Source organism: Mercenaria mercenaria, chromosome 16, assembly GCF_021730395.1.
Source record: "Mercenaria mercenaria strain notata chromosome 16, MADL_Memer_1, whole genome shotgun sequence".
In the NCBI taxonomy this organism is placed as follows: Eukaryota; Metazoa; Mollusca; class Bivalvia; order Venerida; family Veneridae; genus Mercenaria; species Mercenaria mercenaria.
The window spans coordinates 53,397,628-53,423,634 of NC_069376.1; the positions used below are offsets into that span (position 1 = coordinate 53,397,628).

A 26,007-nucleotide genomic window follows, 5' to 3' on the forward strand; every position below is an offset into this window, starting at 1 on the left:
GGTTTTTAGTTAAAGGTAAACATGACTTTGACCTCTGACCTACTGACCTCTAAATTGATAGGAGTTTTCTGTTCTGGTCCAGCTGCCTACCGAGTTTGATGTTCCTGAGTGGAAGTCAACCAGAAACTGATTTGCACTTTAAGATCACAACTTAGACCTTTGACCCACAAACCTCAAAATCAATAGGAGTCATCTGCTGTTCGTGACCAGTTTACCATAAAGTTTGATGTTCCTGAGCTAAAGCCATCTTTAATTATTGAGTGGAAAATACTGAGTGAAAAATAGTTTTCAGCTGAAGGTTTCTGCAAACTTAACCTGCAAGAAACCAATTTCAGAATTTGTAGGTGTCATAGCCAGTCAAGGCCAACCTGCCTAGGAACTTTGAGCTACTGAGATGGCGCATTCTTAAGTCACCACACCTTTGACCTTTCAGCATCCAACTTCAAAATTGGTTTAGGTTATCTGCAGGTTACGACCGTCGGGTATTCTAAGTTTGGGGTTCCTGCTCTGATGCTTTCTTTAATTTCCGAATGGAATCTGATTTTCAGTTCAAGGTCACAGCGGTCTTGCCCTTTGAGCACCTAACATCAAAATTGAAAAGGGCTATTTGGCAGTCACTAATAGCCTGTTTACCAAGTTTGAGATTCCTGCCTCGATACGTTTTTAGCTCACCTGAACCAAGTGTTCAAAGGTGAGCTATAAGTATAGGCATGGTCTGGTGACTCCCATCGTCACCAATTTACTGAAACATCTCCTCTGAAATTACTGGTCAGAATTACACCAAACTTGGCCTGTATTGTTCTGGCAACTTCCCCTCTCACATTTTCTTTGAATGGGGGCATTTTGTCCCTTTTAGGGGCCACTAGAACTAAAAAAAAGCAACCTTTAAACAACTTCTTCCCATGAACCACTTGATGGATCTTATCAAACTTGGTCTGCAGCATCATTGTAAGGTCCTCTCTCAAGTTTGTTTAAATCGGGGAGCTTAGCTCCTAGGCTTTTAGGGGCCGCTAGAGGTAAAAGTAGAAAACCTTTAAAGAACTTTTTCTTCTCATGAACCGCTTGATGGATCTTCATCAAACTTGGTCTGTAGTATCATTGTAAGGTTCAGTCCCAAGTTTTTCAATTCGGGGGCAACTAAATCTAAAAATAGAAATTTTTAAACAGCTTCTCATGAACTGCTTCCTCCCAAAAAATTGTTCAAAGGACACTTAGACTGTTTTATGTTTCTGTATGCTAAACACAGGATTCTGCGTTTCATATGTATATTCAAGGTCAAATAATCAAGGTCAGATGAAAGACTTATTCTTATTCAGTTATCGATCCAGAAATGAAGGGTCTGACAGACAGATGGATGGTCCAGGTACTATATGCAGCCTTTCAGGGGCATGAAAATGTCATAAACTGTTGCTAAAGTATGATTGACCACCTTTAACCCTTTACCACACAGAACAGAAGCCAAAGTAACCTCTTTTACATAACACTGATAAGTGATAATCAATAATCAATAATCGGTATATGGCTGATAAAGGTGACTGTCTTATCTGAACAGAGGTGTTGGCATTATTTTGTGATTACACACACACATGTTAAAAATGTCATTATTTTAATATTTTCTGTAAGTTTGACATTATTTTTGTCAACATAAAGTTTATAGCAATTTAAATTCTCTTTCCGATGATACAAAATTTATTGTAGTTTCTCTTTGAGTTTCGAAGATATAAAGTGTTAAAGTACGGGAATATATATTTTTAGGCATAAAATTCTGTTTTGGATTACTTTCACATTGAAATTCATATACAATTTCATTTTGATGTTTGAAAGTTTGATTTATAGTTAATAGACTTATCTTCCGAATCGGAATCGGTAAGTATTTATATAAAAAACAACCATCAAACTGAATAACACTACAAAAATAACGGATCGTAAAATTTCTGAAAGTGCAAAAAGATCGTGGAGATCGAGACTCGTAACCGACTACAGTATTCTTGTGCTAAAAATTAAATATTTTTAAGGTAATATTACGTAATATTTTGATGATCAAACGTCGGTACATCACGGGTGACTTCCGCAGCAATTAACTCTTGGGGTGTCATAAAATATTTGAAAGCCGCGGTCCTTCTGTTTTGATTAACACTTCCCGTTATGTAAGGCCATAAATTCCAAGCCATCGTATACACAAATTGTTGTTTAGGGGAAATCTGCATGTATCACGCGTGACCTTCATGACCTAACACATTAAAAAATACTTTGATGTTAAATGGTTGTTATTTTTAGAACGAGGAAAGCCCCGCGAAACGGCTAGTTGCAAGCAGTTTCTCAGTAATTTTCCATGACGTACCGTCGTGCACATGTAGGAAAAAACCCCGGTGTCTTTCTTTGCAAAGTACTCGATAAATTTAAATAGTAACCACATGATCTTTTACGTAAATAATGATGACGAAATCCCATATTTTGAGTTAGTAAACATCCGGAATTTGTTTCTTTAGGAAAAGAACGAAAATAAAGCGATTGATTATGAGACACGGGATAAAACGATTCTGTTCAAATGGCCGTTAATCGGTATAATACGTTTCTATCGGGGAACCGATAGACACGGGTCAATACGTTTCTGTTTGGTAATCGATAGATACGGTGATAAACGTATCCATGTGGGAAAGGGTTAAGGCTTCTCTGACAACCTCCAATCAATATATGTTGGGAATCTCCATATAGACTGGTTGAGATGTACTTCATAAATTAATGACAGTAACTGTTGTGAATTAATAACAGAATGATTCCAGTATTTATCATTCAAGCAGTTTGATTGGTTGAGGCAAGACGTTCAGATTTTGATGAACTGCTTGTTTATCATTTTTGTATTCATGTGTGTGTTTCAGCATTGCATGTAAATCAGACAATAGTAAAATTTGAAAAACGGTGATAACTTCCTTATTTTCAAACAAAACATGTAAAGAGTGAGCACTTATTTTCTTAGTTAGATCATTTATAATCTGATGAATGTGGGTTTGACTCAAAATAAGAAAGTTATCACCATTTGATGAATATTGCTGCTACTTGATTCTGCATTGATGAACTGCTGAAAAACGTGCATGAATACAGAATTTTTTTCAGTATGTGGATGTCTCAGCTTAACCAGTCAAATTACTTGAATTAATGTTTAATACTGGAATTATTGTTATATTGTGAACACAATACAATAAGTCATGTTTCACTGATATAATTTTTATTTTTACATTTGATATGATAAAGCATTTTTATGTATGAATTATATATTGCAAAACATTAGATCTATTTACATCTACAAAGAGAGAAAGGCATATTTGTGATTAAACATCTAGTATCAAGCCCTAAAATATATCAAGCTGTTTGAATTTCTTTCTCTATTTAAGCTTTTCCTGGAAGCTCTACTATTTTAAGTCAAACAGACTTCAGAGTTGAATTTATTTTAAGATAAGTGAACTGGAAGACAGTTAACTTATTGTCTGCCCTATTTTTGTTTGACATAGAATTAAATTTTGGCAGTATACATTCTAATATACTAATGCGCATAAAGCTGTTAAATTACATCTTAAAACTGACAGATCTTTTCTTCGGTACTGCACGTTTTGGATTTATTTTCTGCGTGTTATTTGTTGTATTTGCTAGTGGCCTTCTATTTGGATACCCTCTTCCTCCATTATTCTTGTTTAGACCATTCTGTTGCATTTTCTCCCGCAATTCCTTATTCTCTTTGTTTACAACTGATATCATTACATGCAAGTCATCTTTGGCTTTTTTCAATTCAATTAGTGTCTTTTCTTTTTGCAAATGAATCAATTTAGCTTTCTCTAATTCTGTTACCTCTTTGATAAGTAGCAGATTATCTTCTTTGAGTTTATTTATCTGTTCTTTCAGAGCTACAATTTCATGTTCCTGTGCATGTATTGAATTCTCAAGCCTACTTGAGTTTGTGGAGAAATTATAGAGTTCCACTAGCATTTTTTCTGTCTTTGCTTTCTCTTGAACCAGCTCTCTCTCTTTGTACCTGTACTGCCCACATAATTCATGAACAAGAACAGAAATGTCCTTGCCACTTAATCTGCTATTGAGGTAGTCATAGCTTCTATCAATCTGCTTTTCCATGTAGTCAATATGGGTGAAGAGTCTGTCAACTTCTTCTCTAAGTATATCAAAGTTTATATCTTGAGGAGAAATGCTAATGTGTTCATTATCAGTAGGGGTACAAGTTCCTTCAGCTCCATCAGTAATAGCCTGAAATATTACAAGAAATGTTAGTAAATGTTGGTAATTGTAGACCTGGCAGTTGTCATGAAATATTTAGTATATTAGCTAGTGAGCTTAGTTTGTTTCACTTAAAGCAGCTGCCAAAGAAGGCTCCTAGTTTTATGCACTTAAACATTGGTCCAATTCATGTCGATCAGTAAACTTTTATAAAAGTTTTAACAGTTTTAGCAAAAGGATCACAAGTTGAGGCATTCAAGTTTATTTGTCTTCATAATGTCTTCCTACAATATTTTTGAATTTGATAAATCTTGTTAATGGGACGGAGCAATACCATGTACAGCATTTAATTTAAACTGTTTAAAATGTAGTGCATTATTAAAACATCGTAAACACTGCAGCCAGAACTTTGTGAAAATAGTCTTGAATTTATTAATTTTTATGCACCCATTCCCTTGGCAACCATTTGGGGACAGCATACATTTGCAGTGTCATTCCATCTGTCTATTAGTTCTTTTTTCATTTGTCAGGATTCTGTGTCCTGTCTGTAATTTTTTCATTCATAGATGGATTACAAAAAAGACTTTAACTGGACTGGTCGATAATTTCATCATCCACAGATGGATTTTTAAAATGCCTTGCACCAATGATCAATATGACATGATGATGTGTCATGTACAAGAACCCTAACTCTACCCTTCTGCCTTTTTGAGTTGTCTCTCTTCTTGTTCAGGGCATAACACTAAAACTACTGTTCTGTTGGGAATGTAATTGCAAATTGCACAGAATGAAGTATAATGTGCATGGACCAAAATCTACCCATCTTACTTTTTTGAATTAGCTTACTATATTGAATTCAATCTAGATTTTGTGTCAGTCTATAACTTTGTTCTTCATGGATGAATTTGACCAAATATGTACACAGATATTACCCTTCCATTTAAATGAAGCAGTATTGGGGGCATGCAGTAGTCTCGTGTTTATAGAAGTGAATTCGGAAAATATATCTTAATTATTTAATTTCCGTAAAAAAAATCAGCTAGGTAGGTAGGTCTTCGTGTGTTGACTTATGCTGAATTTGTGCTATTACCTTTGCTCTGCCTAAGATCTTTTTCACTGGAGATCTCTGGTGTTTTGAAAAGACATGGGTGTAAAGAGAGAAGATTTTATCTTTCACTCTCTGACTCTCTAGAACATCAGTCTGGTGGCTTTCTGAACACAGAAAAATAGAAACCGTGAATTTGTACATGAAATGGTATAAAATTAAATAATTTTATAGATGCGCTCTTTTTCTTTATTGTATTTCTCAATTCAAAATCAGTATTTAAAGAAGAAAAAAACATGCTATGTTACAGATACTAAATCTTAACTGGAACTCTATATTGTTGTTAGTGTTTGAAACATCATGACGATTTTCTGTTTATGGATGTAAATTTCCTGGGCTTTGTTTAAATTTGATTTAAATTGGCTGGAAAAGATGTTTTAACTTTGGAAATGCTTTGTGAAAATAACACATGTAAAGTAGCTAGCAATAAGTTTGTAGGCTTGCGACAAAAAAAATTTGAATGGTCCATAAAGTTCCCTTTCAGACTTTTTTTTATGAACATATAGCCAGCTACTGTACATGTAATTCTTACATACTAGTTTGGTTTGCCTTCACCATAAGTTAATTGGAGAATTGACGTCAAGAAAACAAGTTATGGTGGAAATAATTTAAGAGAGTGAAATACTTTAAAAAATGATAATACAATAATTCATAATAAGGATGTGATAAAATGGTAAAAAAAAAAAAGAGAGAAGTAAGAAGTCATTTTACCCATATAAGCATCATCAATAGATTTAGTTAATCTTTTCCTCTCTGCCTGTAGCCATTTGATCATCATCCATTCTATCGCTTTCTTGTCTGCATTGGCAATACGACGGATTTGTCCGAAATGTTTCTGTACAAAGGCACTGACTCGGATTTTGATATCAGCGTCTGACTTACTGTTAGCTGATGTGCTTCTTGGTGTGGTTACTGAAAAAAATGTATATCCCACAAGATACATGATACAGCTACATTTGCAGTTATCTTTAATAAGGTAAAAAGATATCAAATTTAATGAACAATAGTATTTTAAAAAATTTCAATGACTGCTTCACAAAATAAATAGTTATTAGTGGCAGAAATGAAGTGATGTCAATTGCTTGATTGTTATTTTTCAAATATGATTTTTATCTAATTCTGTGCCGTACTATTGCCAGAGAAAGAAAATCAAGAAATGAACCTTTAACAGAATATTTAAAGATGATCTCCCTTCCATTTTGCAAGCTTTGGAAGGGATGTAACTGTAGTATTCCTATATCTGTAAAATCCATTATGGATAAATGTTCTTCCTTTTGATAATAAATGACTTACATGACTCTAACGGAATATCTTCTTTCTTGCTTTGTGCAGCAAGGATTCTTTCACTTTCTGTTTCAACAGATTCTCTCAGAAGTTTAGCAACCCAGGGATATTCTTCTTGAAGGACTTCACAGAAGCTGTCATAGGCATCAGGTCCGCGTTTTGGTAGAAACTCTAACATCTTGTAGGCCTGTTCACTGTGTGTCCGACCAGACTGTTTAATTAATACACAAGAGAGCTTAATTTTTAGAAAATGTTTATCCTTATAACAACAGACAAAATTTGACATTGTTACCTATTGTTACACAAGCGTTTCGTTTTGATATGAAATTTTACATGTAGGTCAATATCAAATTAGATGACTTATTACCAGGCCTGTGTTTGAAGGAATATTTTTGCATTAAGCACATTCAAGGGAGTAACACATTCTGTCTGCTTAAGGCAGGTGGCTACTTAATAAAAGATAAAGTTGGAACAAAGACTCACTTGGGGAAGTTAGCTGACTGGCTGTTTAAGACAAGTAGCTACTTACTACAGTTGGTCACTAAAGCAATCTCGTGTATTTTAGCCTGGATGTTAATCCTTCTCATGCTGGACACGATTGATTCTGCCTTTTCGACCAGTGTAGATCATGATCAGCTAGCCTGCACATCTGTGCAGTCTGACCATGATCTGCATTGTTCGCCATTCAGTCAGTATCTTTTTGGTAAGCACCCCTTTTTAACAGTTAATGGTACTGTCCAACTTGAAAGATGGACAAGTCCATTTTAGAAATTTAGCAAGGAACAATCTATAACTGATACTTGAAATACTTGTAAAGTCAGCACCACTGTAGCATAATGAATAATGTTTGCTAATATTCTGTTCTATAATTATATCATTTTGAAATAAAAAAAAAATTTAAATTTAAATCCTTTTACCTTGATGATTTCAACCATCTCGCTGTCAAAGATATTTTTCTGGAACATTGTTCCCAGTAAATTCTCGGTGACAATCATGTCTCTAACTATGTCCTGTGTGTGCTTTTGAAGCACTGCTCTGTGTAATTCATTCATTGTGAGTCTTAGATTTTCTTTCAAACCGACAGTATAAACATTAATAAATAATCCGCATTTATTCTATTGTTCAAACCTTTGTATATTCCTTGCTTGCTTGTGATGAGAATATTTGATTTTTATGTCTAGAAATGACACAGATTGAAACTCTGTTTTACATTTCACTCCTGACCACTCTATTGAAAAGTCAATCAAATTGTTTTAAATATATTTAGATGTACAGCTCTAGACAAACAGATTATATTTGTTTAGTTGTTCAGTTATGAAATACTGAAATCAAGATTTCACTAGATCTTGAAATATTCATATCATAGCTTCCAAATATAATGTGAAAACAATTGTCTAAAGTTTTAATTAGCAACATTTGGTCATTACTCATTTGCATAACCAGTCAGCAGTTGAGAAAAGTCGTTTTAAAAGACTAGTTAATATTCATTACAACAGGGAAAATTTCTTTTTACTGAATGAAATCAGACCTCTTTATCAGTTAATGATATGTACCAAAGTCAAATGTAACAGTTCTGCTTCACAAGTTTCTATTGTGTTAGATTGTACATTTATTTTTTGAAGCTAGGTGGGAGCTCTGAAAGAACTAAAGGAGAAAGGATTATGTTTCATCTCCATGTTAGAAAGACCTGCAAAGCTGTGTCAAAACAACCTACAGACTGGCCATGAACAAGTGAAAACATACATACCATAGACTGCCAGTGGGTAGGGAATTTCTAGTTGGTTTAGTTTTGGGATGTCATTGATTCATATTAAACTTTTGGGGGTAATCATGCTGTTTCTTTTAATTTCAGACTGCAAGGAATTGTTAAGTTTTAGGCAATTAAAGGCTTAAGGTACCAGATGCAGGTCCAGGGCTCTCGCGACTGGGCGACTTGAGCGAAATAGGCGCTCTAGAACTTCAAACTTCGCTTAGATCTAACCTCAAAGCGAAATGCAAGTCGCCCGATTTTCTTTGATTTCCGCATTCGCTAATTACTGCTACCCAGACTGTTGACAATTTGCACCGTGTCATAATGAGTGTCGAATACACAAACACACGCCGGCAGCATAATTTAAGCTCCGCCTACCTCAGGTACTTGCGAGATTATCCCGAGAAGTGTGAAAGCGAATCAAATTATCCGATACACCAGAGTCTATTGTGTTAAGCCAATCAGCGCCGCGCTTACGTCTTTGACACTTCGCGTTAATTGTCAACAGGTTCGAGTGCTAAAAAAAACCCAATGTTTTATTTAAGAAACTGCTGATTAACCATGCGATTAATTTGAATATGGTACACAATTATTTGTTATCTATGATAAAAGAACGACATGTAATGTATTAACTACGTTAAATTGACTTCCATCGATGAATTTATTTGAATATGTATTTCTAGATTACTGTACACATTTTACTTTCAGTTTTATATTTCGAGTGAGATACTGACATTTCTCGGTGAATGACTCGGTGCAAAGAGCTATAAAAAATAAATACACTTCTACTTCTTTGCTGCTGTTAATAATAAACACTTCATACATGTACAAGATATAACCAAAATTCGGCGGGTTACATTTACAGCATCGGCTTGAATTTTGAAAACGACTTTTTTCAGAATTTTGTAACAAAACGATAACCACTGTATTGGAAATGATCTAACTAAGAAAATGAATGGTCACATCAATGTTTTTTATCAAGAAACAAGAAAATTACAGCCACCTTTCGAATCACTCAACATCATTGCGGTAGAAAAAGTCTTAAAGTTCCCACTTCTCCCTAAAGTCTCCCCACTTCTCCCTAAATCAGCTTGAGGGAGAAGTGACTTCTCCCAAAAATTGGGACCTAGCTAGAGCCCTGAGGTCCAAAATATAGGGAGCTATTTGTGATGAAAATTGAAGTTGTAACAGAAGAAGGTTGTATTATATTTATTGTCAAGCCCGCTTGCAGAAGCGAAGACATAGTTATCCATATGGCTGTTCGGTGTAGGTGCATACTATGGGGTTAAGGTCACTGTTAGAGGTCAAAGGTCATGTCAGATCTTGTCTGGCATAACTTTGACATGCATTGAGGAATCTTGTTTATATTTGGCACGAATGTTAACCTCAGTGAGACCGAGTGTCTTGCGCTAACCCCAGTTCCTATCTCAAAGGTCAAGGTCACAGTTGGAGGTCAAAGGTTGTGTCAGATATTGTCTGGCCCATAACTTTGACATGCATTGAGGAACCTTGTTTATATTTGGCATGAATGTTAACCGTAGTGAAATGGAGTGCAATGCAAAAACCTCAGGATTTCCTATCTCAAAAGTCAAGGTCACAGTTGGAGGTCAAAGGTCATGTCAGATCTTGTCTGGCCTATAATGTTGACATGCATTGAGGAATCTTGTTTATATTTGGCATGACTGTTTAACTCAGTGAGACAGACTCTGTCTCAAAAGTCAAGGCCACAGTTAGGGGTCAAAGGGCAGGCTTGACATATTACCCATGGGCATCTAGTTTATCTTATCATATACAGTCAATAGGCTGTCATTACTTTTAAGACAAGCCATAGGTCTGCTTCAAGGTTGCTTTCTCATGAACAGACTCAATCAAACCGAGTCTGCTATTATTCTTGTTTGGTTGCATTCTATGCATCCAAGGGATCTTTTTGCAGATTTTATTTATTATGACCATGCATGACCTTGCTTGGGTAAAACTTATATGTGAAACAAACAATTTGGAGTTTGGTTCCTCTTGGAGAAATACTGTCACAATGGAATCTTTGGCCACTTTTTCATTGAGAACAGGCAGACGATACTCCTGCTGCAATAACTTAAACTTAAGTTTCTGCAGGGATCTCTTTTATGTTGTCAGGAGGTTTGGAATACTTAATCCATTTTTCCATTTCTCTTATTTCAGTTTTAATTTGTTGAAGGTCTTGTGTTTAAGTTAAAACTGGTTCAGCATGTAGTTGGAAATGATTATAGATATATTACTATCAGTTTATCAATAATGGAGGATACAGTTGAACCAGCTAGAACAGAACTACCTTGACAAAAATTGAAAACAAACCATATTCATTTCATAGAAGTTTTTATTTTTTTCACACAGATAATAGAAAGATTGCTGTAGGTGTAGTTGTATAAAAATCCAGAACTTACAGTCTGCTCAGTGTAGTTAAATATCTTTGTTTCAACTTGAAATCAAGTGTTTAACATCCCTAGATATTTTTTTCATTATGAGAATTAATTAACATATTGCTTATTTGATCTTTTCCAAAAAGTTGAAATGTCTTACTCCCTTCATCAATTACAGCATAGAGTCATAGCCAATTACAAGATGGAATCATAGCAGTATAAGGAGGTTTTTCTACAGATTGTTTATAAAACAACCCTGGTACCAGATAGATACCACACAGTCCCCCTTCTCCCTCTCCAAATCTTATAAACAATTACTGTACAGTAAATCAGATGTAAACAGAGAAATACACACCAGAGAAGAAATGAGAAGAGAAGAGAGGGTGACATTCTGAAACAGTTGCAAAACTAGAATACACACAAGAGAAGAAATGAAGGGAAGAGAGGTGACATTCTGAAACAGTTGTAAAACTAGAATACACACAAGAGAAGAAACGAAGGGAAGAGAGGTGACATTCTGAAACAGTTGCAAAACTAGAATACACACAAGAGAAGAAATGAAGGGAAGAGAGGTGACATTCTTAAACAGTTGTAAAATTAGAATACACACAAGAGAAGAAATAAAGGGAAGAGGGATGACATTCTCAAACAGTTGTAAAACTGGAATACACACAAGAGAAGAAACAAAAAAGAGTGGTGGCATTCTGAAACAGTTGTAATACTAGAATATAAGCAAAAGAAGAATCAAAAAGTAAAGAAAAGGGACATTCTGAAACAGTTGTAAAACTAGATTACACACAAGAAAAACAAAAAAAGAAGAGAAGTGACATTCTGAAACAGTTGTAAAAGAAAAATACACGCACAAGAAAAGAAATGTAAGATGTGACATTCTGAAACAGTTGTAAAACTAGAATATACACATAGGAAGAAGGGAAGAAAGGTGACATTCTGAAACAGTTGTAAGACAAAAATGCACACAAGTGACATTCTGAAACTGTTGTAAAACAAGAACACATAGTACATGAAGACAGATAAGAGTGCAGGGAAGTGATGGTGAAACAGTTGATGATTGTAACATATGTATGAGTTGATATGGGGGTATGAATACCAAGTTACAGGACTTTTTTTCTTTTTTTAAATATTTTTGTTAGTCAAAACTTTTAATGTGTCTTTAATAGAACCCAATTTCTTGAGTCCTGTTGAATGCATTTATGTGAAGTTATTGTGTTAGAATTAAGATCGTAATTGTTTGTGTTAGTAGATATGATTATTGTTAAATGAGAATATGTCTCAGGCGTATGAATTTCTTTCTGGAAGGAAATGATGATTAGTGAGATGTAATGATTGTGTTACATATAAACCATTTTGGCACATGGGTGCTGATTAAGATGTTGATTTTACATCTAGAGCAACTTTAAAAAGTGAACATAAAGACAAATTAGAAGAAAACAGTACAAAATAATTCCTAGAGTTTTATGATTTAGGTCTAAATTATATTTTTGAAAATTAATTTGTAAGTCTCATTTGAAAAAATTATTGGATTTTTTTTTCAAAACTGTTATAAAAAATAAATAATTAGAAGGACAAAAGATGTTCTTACAAAATATTTTTGAAGCAGGGAAACCAGCCAAGCAAAATAATAGTAAGCTAGGAATTGAAGCTATAGTAAGCTAGGTAAGCTAGGAATTGAAGCTATAGTAAGCTAGGTTGAATTTGTTCTTGAGAGGTAATGAAATGTGCAATACCTCTCATGCTCCCCGCCCCACCCTTTCTAGCACAAGCAGTCTGTGAGCATGTGCCCTTTTAATTGATAACTGTTAAAAAATCTCCATTCAGGAACCTTTTAATTGATAACTGTTAAAAAATCTCCATTCAGGAACAATAAAAGCTTTTATACTATGTAAGATGTTTGTCCTCGATGACCATTAAGAATTGTTTGAAAAAAATAATATATGCTGAAATAAGTAATAAATGCTGAAATCTTATTTGTTTTAATTTGATGTTTACATTTTATAACCCCAATAAGGATGAGCTCAGACTGGACAGTGTGTATGCATTTATGATCTTGGTTAAATATATACTAAACTAAACAACCAAAGCACATTTTGTAACAAAGTTTGTCTAGGTTAAACAATGTCAACGTTTTGTACATTTTTCCTTACGTCAATGAAATACCTCTTGAATATGATAAGAAAAATTCAAATACATGTAATGTTTTAATGCTTGGTTTTAAAATAAAGTGTTGTGGAAACTTTTTGCTGATTTCAGTGTTTGGCACATAAAAAGTTTATTTCTTAATATAAATATTCAAAACTAGTCTGATGGTTTCAAAAACTAGACTAGGCCATAATAGAGTAATAGCAGATTTTCAGCCATATTTTTGACACAGTAATTCCTATTCTTGTATGAACAAGTCATTTATATTTTTAATAAAACATGCTGATAATTAGTCATTTAGCCTTCTTGTTCTTGTAGTGATTAAGAAATGGTGCTTCCTTGTTTTATTGACTGACATAATAAGATTGAAACATTATGATTTTAGCCGAACAGTGTTTTAAGAATTGATTATACTCCAAATAAAATTATTCATTATAGCTATGTCTTTATGAAATTAGTCTAATTGGTGTATATCAATTTGTCTTGTACAAACCAAAGAAGGAAGCTCCTCTTGTGCACAATTTCTTTAGTAGACATTTAATTTTAATTTTTGAGTTTGAATATTATAGCAGTAAAATTGCACAATATTAGCAAAGTCATTATTTTCATTTGAATAGAAATCAAGCAGTTAATCTATTATGGCCTGACAAAATAAATATGATACATAAAATAAGTAACAAACTTAACAAACAATAAAATATAAATAACAGTAAAACAATCACCTTCAGGTACAATTAAACAATTTTGAAAATATCGTTATATAGGATTTTTATCACAGTCATTTAACTTGCATAAATAAAAACAATTAAATATTAAAATATATTTGGCACCAAAATTACCATTTTATCCTGATTTTTAAAATACTTTTATATTATAATACTATATTTTGAAAGATGATCACAGATTGTGTTATTGTATCACAGGCTTTCATCCATTCATCCATTCATTCATCCATTCATTCAAATATTATTTTCCCCATTTGGTTGTCTTTTTTGTGTTAAAAAATACTTCAGCCTGTTATTTCATACTTATCAATTCTTTATATAGTAACTATATAATAATCACTTTCCATTTATTTTATCTACTTTGTTTTTGGCAGTGTTCATCAGTACTATTAAGATTTATCACCATTGTTTTCCTTTACATATTTTCTTTCCTTTAGAATAGACCATAGTTACTATACATTGTCTTTGTAATTTTATTCCAAGATAGATTTGGGAATGTAAGCTTATTGTTTCAAACAATATTGTTTATACTGTTGTAGTTTGAGCCACCTTGGCTTTTTATTCATGTGCAAAAATCTACATCAGAATTAGTGTGTATCATTTGGTATGGCTGTATCAACAATCTATTTTCTTCAAGAAAATTATGCACAAGTAAATAGGAAAGAGCAAAATACATTTAAAAATTAAAAAAAAAACAGCTGACAGAGAGCTTAACCAATGGAACTATCTTTTGAATTTATATTACGGATCAATAATCTATTGGTCTTAATGCAATATAGAATGCAACTTCAATATAAATTATAAAAATATTTGTTTTCTTGAAGATTATAATGATTGACTACTGATTGTTTTTCTGTTGCTTTTGTTTTCCAGTTTGATAAATTGAAGTCAATTAAGCACAATTTGAAGTTCAATATTTCCAATAACCACTGCTGTGATTTTGTGGCTGGGGAAGCTCATGATGATTTGAACTTGACCTGTCTTTGTAAGCACTTTTTCTCGACTGTTTAACTGCACGTGAAGATCGGGATTGAGTCAGTTTTGGTAATTGTAAAGAGTTACCATCAACTTCATCATATGCACCTTGGTACCTGAATGTATCTCTGCTTTGTCTCTGAACTGGACCTAATTCCTGCACCATGCTTTTCAATGTCATTAATGTTTGCTGTTTTTCCAAGTGTTTCACCTGTATTTGTTCTAGTTTCTCACACTTTGCTTTAAGGTCTCTCATTAATACTTTTGATTTTTCATTCGCATGTTCGGCATTTGCTAGGTCATTAATACTATTTTGAAGTTCTCTCTCTTTTGCTTTCAGTTTTTCTTCAAGTTTATGCCTTTGTCTTTCTAGTGTATCAAGTCTGTCTCTCATTTTTGATAGTTCTGCTACTTCACTCTGTCTTTTCTCTTTGTAGGTTTCAAGAACTTCAGGTAAAGAATACTTACAATTTTCAAGTCCTAAAACACTGAAGCAATCTTTTATTTCATTTTGAAGATTTTCAACTTGTTTGTTCATTTGATTCACCTTCTTCTCAATTGTTTCTAATGTTATATGACAGGGACCATCCACACAGTCAAGGTCTTCAGGACTGTTTTGAGTCTCATCAGATTTATCACCTGTTAGAATCGAAAAAACTTTTTGCAAAACTCGGTTTTCAATGTCCTTTTCATTGACTTGACTTTGATTTTGATTTAATTCTTGCAGTGCTTGTATGTCTTCACTTATATCACTTTGAATACTGTCTCTGCGAGCATTCATATTGTCAACTGGATCTTCTGCATGACTCTTTAAATGTTTATACAGGAATTTTCTAATGTCTTTTTTGTCCTCCTCACACAGTCTTCTACTGCGTCCGAAATGTTCATGTACGTAGATGTCAACTTTCTCCTTCAAACTGATCATTTCAGGCTCTGGGAAATAGAGATACATTGTTATTACAGGTTTATTAATTGGATAATTTTAGTAAAAGAGTATATGTATGACTGTGGCTAATATTGTCATCAATTAAATGCAAAAACAAAAGTTCAAAAGTGGGCCAAAAAGTTGATTCAGTATTAAACTGTACTATCAAGTTATGTAAATGACAAAATGTGGTCATGTCAGCATTTGAATTACTTGAAAAATATCTTTAAATTATGACAGTATGGCTATTTTGGATGAAATGGCAGAGGTAGTAAGAAATAAAAAGTTTTAATTTCAAATTTAAAAAGCTTTGGTCAAGGTATAAAACATTATATTTTTCTATTTGTTGTGCTATTCAGTTGAAGGGAATTAACATTGATGCTGAAGTGGGGTTTAACTCTTCTAAGGACTGTTTTTTGCTGAAATAAGTTTTGTTCTATTATGTTGGTACTTTGTATAAAAAAATACATGAAAAGTTTAAATGATACTAATTTTAAACTGATGCTTATTTTTCATACATATGGATTCCTTTTGACATTTTTCATGGATATATCTTCAATATTTTAGATTAAATTTTGTCACAGATGCTGTTTCGCATAACAAAACAATTTGCACAATTTGTTTATTTTGCATTTATCAATGTTCTTTTTTGAAGTTTTCTTATAACACTGATATTTTCATAAGTATTGATACATATTTATGAATGAGGTTATCTCAGTTTCCTGTGTGAGGATTAACATTTACAATCATTTACTTATGACTGATTCCTTTAAAATGCAAAACACTATATGATAAGCTTAAAATTAATTTAATTGAAGATTAAAAAAAAGTGATTCAACATGTCTTTAAAGCCTTCCTGTCACTCTCCCATGATCAACAATTAGGTAAAATTTGTCGTCTTACCGGTAAAATTATCCCCCTTGAAATCACCTGGCAGTGCGATATCGATTTTTATCTGGTTGATATTTTCCAATAGAAACAAAGAAGGAAAAACAGTTTGAACAAATATTGTTTTAATTAGAATGAACACACAATATTTATCATCCTATTGAAGTGTTCGTCATTCTTTTCTCTTTACAAAGATACAAAATTTATTTATCTAAAATGAAAAATTAATGCTTCCCTTGGCGATTAAAAAACATCACTATCCGTCTCTGTTTACGCATATAGTTACTGAATAAAATAAGCAAAAACCTGTGATACGTATCTTTTTCTTTTCCCTGTAGCCACTTTATTCATATTTTGAGAATATTTATTATCCTATTGAAGTATTCTACAGACAATAAACTTTTTATATATGTTTTTATTTTGAAATTATTTTAATGTCTTCTTGCTTCCCTAGACGTTTAAAAGTTGGTGATTTTTGTATTATTTTTTTATTTGCCGTGTCCGTGGTATTTCCGGACGCGTGCGGAAACGCACGAACTCGCCCGAAGTTTAGCTGCCGATGATACAGAAAATATGATTGTTACAACATAGTATTAAGTGATAATAACAGTGCGGGAATAATTTCAGTTATATTAAGGCGAACCATAGGTTTTGGGAATTACAAGCTTTCCGCAAAATAAATGTTACAGAAAAAGATGCTGACGTATCATGTTAATAAATAAAAAAATAAATAAGACATGATGCACGTTGCAACTACATATATTTCTTTCTAAACCACTGTCTCGTATTTTAAAGATTCGTTTAATTATACTTATACCCCTTAGTTTAAGTTTTAACCATAAATATGTTATAAAGAATTTATATAATGCAACATTTAAGTAAATTGTTTTTGGAGCCTCTGAAACAGCCATATTAAAGCGCTTTTCGATAGTTGTTTATTACCAATTAACAGCTTTTTGCAAGTTAAGAGCATTTTGGAAATTGTTACATGTTTAATGAACGAGACTTAAATACACAATAAATATTTTTTTTTTTCATTTGATTAACAGAATTTTTTCTGAATACAGGTTAATTGTTCGATATTAAAGTATAGCTATATAGAACACGTGTTAAAAGTTCGCCTAAGAGTGAAAATATTATACTATAGAAGTTTTGTGACAACATTGTGAAACATTGTCGTTTATTGATTTATTAGTTTATTCAAAGAAGTATAAAATACATTTTTAATTTTTTATAGCTCTTTGGTTTATTGTCTCTTTTGAAAATTATTATGTACTTTCTCTGCTCCATATTATATAATGCTTTCACTTGCTTATGCAATAAATCAAAATTGAATTGAACTGAATGTACGCACAGCTAATCTCAAGAAGGTATAGCACGCGCTAAAAGATGAAAAATCTGTAATCCCCTGTTCATATAGTAAACATATTCGTGATAGTTATTATGAATAACCTTTACACTACATTACTACGTCACTTTATCCTAAATCTTATCTAAAAGACTTTTTTCTATGGTGTGCTTGTTTTATTGTTAGGTTTTCCACTTTTTATTTTAAAAATCTGACATTTATTAAATTAGTCAGTCAGTCCCTTTTGAGAAACCTTGAGATGTCATAATTCGCAATTTACTTTATTACACAATGACTAGCTCGGGGGGGGCAAATAGGTCACACTTCCAATTAACAGGCTCTGGTGTCATAAAAAGATACCTTTTACATTGTCAAGTATGTTTGCTAGTTTGTTTTTCTGTTCATTTTTCATCAGAGTGTGACAATATGTTTTTCAAATGTTCATTAAATAACAAAATTAATTTTGACAAGTTAAATATGATTAATAATAATAATAAAAAACGCATTTCACATCTATTTATAATAACTGAAAATGAAATTGTCAAGTTTGTAAGCACTTTTAATTAAAATATATATATTTTTTTCCTGCTTTCTATTTTTAGTCCCCTACTGGTTGAAAACCAGTTTTGGGGACTATAGGAATGCTCTTTTCCGTCATTCCGTCTTTCCGTCATTCCGTCTTTCCGTCATTCCGTCATTCCGTCCGTCCGCAATTTCGTGTCCGGTCCATAACTCTGTCATCCATGAAGGGATTTTAATATTACTTGGCACAAATGTTCCCCATGATGAGACGACGTGTCATGCGCAAAACCTGGACCCCTAGCTCAAAGGTCAAGGTCACAATAGGAGGTCAAAGGTCAACAGGGCTTTTTTCCTGTCCGGTCCACAACTCTCCCATCCTTGAAGGGATTTTAGTATTACTTGGCACAAATGTTCCCCATGATGAGATGATGTGTCATGCGCAAATCCCGGACCCCTAGCTCAAAGGTCAAGGTCACAATTAGAGGTCAAAGGTCAACAGGGCTTTTTTCCTGTCCGGTCCATAACTCTCCCATCCATGAAGAGATTTTAATATTACTTGGCACAAATGTTCCCCATGAGGAGACGACGTGTCTTGCGCAAAACCTGGACCCCTAGCTTAAAGGTCAAGGTCACAATTGGAGGTCTAAGGTCAACAAGGCTTTTTTCCTGTCCAGTCCATAACTCTTCCATCTATGAAGGGATTTTAATATTACTTGGCACAAATGTACCTCATAATAAGACGATGTGTCATGCACAACTTTCAGACCCCTAGCTCAAAGGTCAAGGTCACACTTAGCAGTCAAATGTTAACATAGCATGAACAGGGTCTGTTTCGTGTCCGGTCCATAACTCTGACATTCATTAAGGGATTTTAATATCACTTAGCAAAAGTGTTCCCCATGATGAGACGACGTGTCATGCGCAAATCCCGGACCCCTAGCTCAAAGGTCAAGGTCACAATTGGGGGTCAAAGGTCAACAGAGTTTTTTTCCTGTCCCGTCCATAACTCTGCCATCCATGAAGGGATTTTAATATTACTTGGCACAAATGTTTCCCATGATGAGACGACGTGTCGTGTGCAACACCCAGTACCCTAGCTTAAAGGTCAAGGTCACACTTTGAGATCAAAGGTCAAGAGGATTTTTTTCCTGTCCGGTCTATAACTTTGTCATGCAAAGCAGGATTTAGATATCAGTTGGCACAAATATTCCCCTGGATGAGACAACATGTCATGCGCAAGAACCAGGTCCCTAGGTCCAAGGTCAAGGTCATATTTAAAGGTCAAATTCAAGAATGACTTTGTACGGAACATTTCTTCTTCATGCATGGAGGGATTTTGATGTAACTTGGACCAAATGTTCACCACCATGAGGCACCCTTGTTTTTAGAATTACGTCCCTTTGTTTTTACTATAAATAGATTTTATTGTAACTTTTTTATTACTGGCGGTAGAGAAAAATCGAGACCACTTTTCTGTGGTACAGCATGCATGTTACATCCAATTTTTAGGTGTATTTTGACCTATCTCTACCTGGTAAAGAGTTTCTTGTGGACTTATATTATTATTAATTTTTTTTTTTTTTTTTTTTTTAAAGATTAATTTCCCTTTGTTGTTACTATAAATAACTTACATGATAACATTTTTATAATCAGCCAAAAAAATTCAATATGAAAACAACTGTGGGTTTTTATATATACACATTTTAATCCAAGTGTGTTGTTATAATGTTATAACATATTGTATATGTAGTACAATATTGTTTATACATCATTGACAGATATCAGTTCATTATGTTATACTGCAATAGAAAAAATTAGGTGCCTTCCAGTAGGGGACTTTGTATTGCATGGCAATACTTCATTCACTTGTTTAAGATAATAGTAGTTTCATGTACATGTATGTTATGCTCGCCTAATATACATGATTTTGTGTATTTATATTTGTTTTTATGTGTCAGTTTCTTTAATGTAAAATATAAAGAAGATAATATAGTGTTGATCATATTTTCATATACTATGCCAAAGAAGTATTAACACCTTTTTTATAGCTCTTTGACTTTGCAAAATAAAAGAATAAATAACGTAGTGTCTTCCTTTTTTCCGTTCCGTATTTTACATTATTGAAAAACAGAATTAAACCAAGTTGATGACTATATTTGATGTTGTTGTTTTACCAGTACTTAAAATTGGTGTAAAATAAATCACCCGTCTCACTGCGTTTTTACGGGAGATCTCTAATCTATAATCCTTGTTTTTTTTTTATGATCGGCACCTCCCGTGATACGATAAGCGGAGATAGCCGAACCATAACGATCTGAACACTCGCTAAAAAATATCCGATAGTGATCGATATTTAGCTAGACGGTCGAAGGGAGACAACAAGGTATAGCGTTGATCTCAATAAACAAGGAAAGATAATAGAATCGATTTTTGCCCAATTCTTCAGTATGTGTGTCCGTGATTATTCGACTTATTTATTCTATTGAAAGCTGTCATTAATAACTTAAAGAGCTTATTTGATATCATATTGAATGTATTTACGTAAGACTTTCATATAACAAAAGGTTACATATTGAAATTAAATACTTATCTCATCCTATGACTTTTTTTTTTTTTTAAAAAAAGATAATAAAATGTATTGAATATATTTGATTAGAGTGACGCTGTCAAATTGAAAACCCTAAATAAACACATTTGTCTTCCAATTCTTCATTCAGTAAGAGAGTGTTTGAATTTTACCTAGAAATTTCATGAGATCATAGGACTGGTATGGTTGCATACCTCAAGTTAGCTATTAGCAATTAGGAGTGACCTGTCGCTTTTATTCTTAGATTTGGATTTTCCAGACTGTTCCATTTGTTAAATAAGGGTTTGAAAGATATTTGATTTATTTAAAACTATAAATATATTTAAAATACTGAACAGTCTGAAATTGCATTGATAGCTCAGTTCGTAGAATTGAGGAATCTTGCTAGTGATTTAACTTTTGCAATTAGGAGGCTGTAGGTTCTAATCCCACACAGGGCAATTTGTTTTATTTATATTTTCATGTTTTTTTTTTTTCGTTTTTTTTTTTTATTTTATTTCATCATTTCAATTTCATTCATACAATTTCAATACATTCAATACATTTCAAACACACGCGCCCAAAGGAGCATCCTCACACTCGCTGGCGGCGCCGGTTTCTTTCGAATAAGTGCCATCAGCTAGTTGAATGACCAAATTGTCAAGAACTAATCTCAGCCATGTTGAATAATTCACAATCCAAAAGATATTTGAAAAACCTATGTTATATGCGAAAATAGCAAAATGATACAAGTAATGCAATTCAAATACATCTTTAACATTATTATCATTTTAAATATATGTTACCAAAATATAAAATGAAAAAAAAAAAAAAAAAAAAAAAAAAAAAACTATATAAAAAGAAAAATAAATATATTGATCTCCGTTGGAATTCGAACTCACAAAAGTTAGATTTCAAAACCATCACGCTTACCACTGCACCACGGTGTCTAATTGTCGGGGAAGCAGTCATTTGAATATTTTTATAAAAATAAGTTAAAAAAGGTAGGGTACCCCTTTACTGAAATGATTTATTCCAGTAACCTTTCAAATCTATTTATAAAAGCGACAGGTCACTCCTAAATGCTAGTAGGTAGCTGTCATAAAAATCCATAAAAAATTATTGTTAGTTGAAGTGTTTTCAGAAAAAATGCATGTATTTCCTTGGAAGTTGAGAACACTAATACAATAGCTTCTTAGCTGTCTCTTGGCAGAAATATGCCACCATTCATATGTACTGTAATCCCACTTGGGCATTATAAGATTCTGTCATTGGTTGTAAGTGCAAAGAGTTACCTGAGAGCAGGATGTTCCGATTTGCACCCACAACCAACTATAGAATCTTTTTTTTTTCCATTCCCTCTTCAATAAATATTAGTAAGACTGATTTTCTTTTTACAATAAATTATCTAAACAAAAATCCATGTCCACAAACAGGATTCATGACATTTCTATGGTGAACGGTAACATCGAGTTTCGGTTTTGTTCAAACTTCTTTGGAATCAACTTGGCATATGTAGTTTTCTTATAATAATATTTTAGAAATGAAAAAAAAAATGACATTAAAGAACACAGAGGACCTATTAAACTATTTGATTTCATAAAAAATAGATTACTGCATGAATCTGCTACATAAGTGTAGTTCATTATAATAATGTCATTTATGGCAATGGAAATCATTTTCACATCCGGTGTGAAAGACAGAGTTTTCCTGTACTTATGAAAACACCAGAAACTACCGTTTATTATGCAAAAATTTAAATTTCTGTAATGCTGTAGTTATTTTCTGTGAAATATCATACGTATACCTGTTTTGAGACTGATTTTATGATGTGTTTTGCGTAGTTCCTCTGCTAACCAAGGATATGTGTCCTGGATAGAATGCACGAACATGTCAAATGCACGTGGACCTCGTCTTGGCAGCTGTAAGAGTAATTTCTGTACCCTGTCACGTCTTGTTCTCTCAGCCTGTTAATTGAAAAACAAATAAATTAATTTCAGTTTAGATAACCTTTTAGTAAAGGTAACCTATATATGGTTTATTTGCCCAAGATAAGTATGCTTTTTGGTTTTGTATGTATTATATTGTCTGAGAAAAGCTCTGAACATAATGGCTATATCAATCAGTTTAAAATTCAGTTTTTAAGGCCTTGGCAAGGTAACTAACAGGATATTGTTAAATTAATGTCCATATTCTATTTGTTTTTTATCTGATAAAATTTGCTTAATCAGTCTGAAAGCTAGATATTACTTTTGCTTTTTCATTGAAAATTAAGATAGATCATAATGAAATCCTTTTGAATGTGCATTTTTGAGCTATAAAGATAGCATTGCAATATATCAGTATTATAAATATGCCCTATACAATTTAAGTTATGATGACTTTCGTAAAATTTTAGAATTTAAAGAAAGTATAGATCCTGTACTTTCCTGATAAAGTAGTCCAGATTGTATAACAAAGAAAGCATGTATGTTTGATTAAAAAAGCTGTAATTTAAAAAAATAAGTTGACTTATATAATTAATTTACAGACAGTTGTTTTTTTGTATGAATTACTCCCTGTGGCAGCAATGGTAGAATTTGAATATGTAGCAAGCTGTTTTTTCACAAAAATAAGCATTTCTTATTGAAGTATGAAGTTATAAAATGTTTTGTACTAAATGACATTGTTCAACACTAGGAGGCGCATAGTTTGAGAAAACATTTTGGTTTGTGGTTATCTGTCAAAACACAGACAAAAAGATAGCAATAAAATTCAATAACTGCCCTTATTTTAATATTATTTACTTTACTGATATTGCCTAATCAGTGTGTATGTGTTTTTTTGTTTTTTGTTGTTGTTTTTTTCAGGTCAATTATTTCAACCCCAATCCCAATGGCAAATGGTATATTTATTCCCCAATTTCAGTTTGAATTTAAGTAAAGGAAATAATGAAAGGAATTTTTTTCTTAACTGTACAGAATGTGATGAAAAGATACTGACAAAATGAAGTGCAACTGACTCAGTATTGATAAAACTTGGTTGTTGCTTCTTCAAAATCCCTGAGTGACATGATGTTCATGTTCATATAAAGGCAAGCAGAATAAATATTTCTAGATGCTATAACAAGCCCATTGTTTTGTACATGGCACTAAGATACTGGATTAAAAAAAATGATGATAAATGTAAGACCTACTGTTTTGACACATCACAAAGAAAATGTATTCTAAGTATTTTCATTCTGACTGTTGTTATATACATATAAATCTATTAACAAATCATGTAAAAAATGAAGCAAACCAAAAATAATAGTAGTAATTTGAATCAGATAGATAATTGAAAAAGAAGAGAAAAAAGTCTTACCTTGATTTCATCAATCATATCTTCATTAAAGAGACCATGATGAATGAATTTGGCAGTGAGGTCCGCACTCAGTTCAAGATCGTGGGTCAAGTCGGGGTTGTGTATCCGTAGTGTGCGTTTCTGTGATTCATTCATTGTTGCCATTTTTTTGTTGTTGCCTGAATAGTTATGCTATGTTCTAAATATTTGAAATAATCACAAGTTCTTGCATTTTAATATCTTCAGCTATTTTTTGTGGATTGCATATTTTCTGTTTTCCAGTGTACCTGACACTTACTATTAGAATTTATGTATTATTTTGCTGTCTGTTTAATTACAATCTGATTTAATACCAATCCTGATTATTCTTTGAATGATGAAACTTCTTTCAGATTTGACTGATTTCTAAATTTGTTTCCCGTTTGAAAAAGTCAGTAGCCTACAATGTATATCAGTTGTTAGTTACACAATAATAAACTACCGTTTTTTTAAAACCTAATTGCGCCAGTTCACTACCACCTGACCTACGAACGACACTGACTGATATGAAGCACGCATATCTTAGCATAACCATCAAATAATGGAATCTATAATTTCTATTCAATCCTTGCCAAAAATTTTAAAACCCAGTACCATACTTAATCTTAAATCTACAAGCAAAAATCGATAGGACACTTAGCCCTTTGTCACGAAATATTTGATCCATGTGTTCAGCTCTTATCATAACATTATTTGTTTTGAAACCTAGGTCATTTAAACAATAGTTTGTCTAATTTTATACAACAGATCAATTGAAATAATGATTAGAAAGTATTGTATTTCTTTCTTGCTTTGTGTATGACCGGTTCAAACAATTAACTTCTATTTATGGTTGAAATACAGTAGAATAAGTTAATGTGATTTTCATCTCTTTATGTCCCTGAAAAGATCACATTGTGCATCTTGTATGTGAGTTTGTTAGTCTGTCTGGAATACTTTGTGCATAAGTATGTGAGTTTGTTAGTCCATCTTGAGCACTTTGTGTCTGTATATGAGTTTGTTAGTCTATCTTAACACTTTGTGTCTGTATGTGTGGTTGTTAGTCCATCTGGAATACCTTTCATTTGTATATGCGTTTGTTTTTCCATCTGGAACACTTGTATCTGTATGTGAGTTTGTTAGTCCATCTGGATCACTTTGTGTCTGTATATGAGTTTGTTAGTCTATCTTAGTCTATCTGGAACACCTTGCATTTGTATGTGAGTTTGTTAGTCCATCTGGAATACATTGCATTTGTATGTGAGTTTGTTAGTCCATCTGTGTATGTGAGTTTGTTAGTCCATCTGTGTATGCGAGTTTGTTAGTCCATCTGGAACATGTTTATCTGTATGTGAGTTCGTTAGTCCATCTGGGCACATTATGTCTGTTTGTGAGTTTGTTTAAGTCCATCTGGATCACTTTGTGTATGCATGTGAGTTTGTTAGTCCATATGCAACACTTTGTGTCTGTATATGAGTTTGTTAGTTTATCTGGAACACTCTGTGTCTGTCTGTGAGTGAGTTAGACTCTATCTGGAACCCTTTGTGTCTGTATGTAAGTTTGTCTGCCCATCTAGAACACATTGTCTGTGCATGCAAGTTTGTTAGTCCATCTAGAACCCATTGCATATGTAAGTTTGTTAGTGCTTCTGAATTCATTATGTCTGTTTGCAAGTTTGGTAGTCCATCTGGAACACCTTGTGTCTGCATGTGAGTTAGTTTAATTCCATCTTGAACACTTTGTCTCTGTATGTAAGTTTGTTTAAGTCCATCTGGAACAGTTTGTGTCTGTTTGTTAGTTTGT

General features: G+C 32.9%; 3 protein-coding genes across 4 annotated transcripts in view; 1 reads left to right on the top strand and 2 right to left on the bottom strand.

The window, feature by feature from the left end:
• Positions 1–26,007, top strand: part of LOC123540543 (repetitive organellar protein-like) — a 326,476-nt gene that overhangs the window by 40,550 nt on the left and 259,919 nt on the right. The gene's annotated exons all lie outside the window — the stretch shown is intronic.
• LOC123540549 (uncharacterized) lies at positions 3,210–7,995 on the bottom strand. The gene is made up of 5 exons (XM_045325650.2): positions 7,531–7,995; positions 6,623–6,824; positions 6,041–6,241; positions 5,315–5,436; positions 3,210–4,254 (listed from the first exon to the last, which is right to left on the bottom strand). Exons 1-5 carry the CDS (start codon positions 7,663–7,665, stop codon positions 3,565–3,567), a joined length of 1,350 nt encoding a protein of 449 aa, XP_045181585.2. The 5' UTR covers positions 7,666–7,995; the 3' UTR covers positions 3,210–3,564.
• Positions 10,699–24,778, bottom strand: LOC123540551 (spindle assembly abnormal protein 6 homolog). The gene is made up of 3 exons (XM_045325651.2): positions 24,208–24,778; positions 22,673–22,832; positions 10,699–15,549 (listed from the first exon to the last, which is right to left on the bottom strand). Exons 1-3 carry the CDS (start codon positions 24,349–24,351, stop codon positions 14,552–14,554), a joined length of 1,302 nt encoding a protein of 433 aa, XP_045181586.2. The 5' UTR covers positions 24,352–24,778; the 3' UTR covers positions 10,699–14,551.

What these genes read in the sequence shown, in the direction of transcription:
- LOC123540549 (XM_045325650.2), bottom strand. Translation starts at nt 7,665, where the DNA reads ATGAATGAATTACACAGAGCAGTGCTTCAAAAGCACACACAGGACATA. An exon ending in AGATATTCCGTTAGAGTCAT is followed by an intron (nt 6,242 to 6,622) that starts GTAAGTCATTTA and finishes CATTTTTTTCAG; the next exon opens with TAACCACACCAAGAAGCACA. An exon ending in TATTGATGATGCTTATATGG is followed by an intron (nt 5,437 to 6,040) that starts GTAAAATGACTT and finishes TTCTGTGTTCAG; the next exon opens with AAAGCCACCAGACTGATGTT.
- LOC123540551 (XM_045325651.2), bottom strand. Translation starts at nt 24,351, where the DNA reads ATGGCAACAATGAATGAATCACAGAAACGCACACTACGGATACACAAC. An exon ending in ATATGATTGATGAAATCAAG is followed by an intron (nt 22,833 to 24,207) that starts GTAAGACTTTTT and finishes TTCAATTAACAG; the next exon opens with GCTGAGAGAACAAGACGTGA. An exon ending in TAAAATCAGTCTCAAAACAG is followed by an intron (nt 15,550 to 22,672) that starts GTATACGTATGA and finishes TCTATTTCCCAG; the next exon opens with AGCCTGAAATGATCAGTTTG.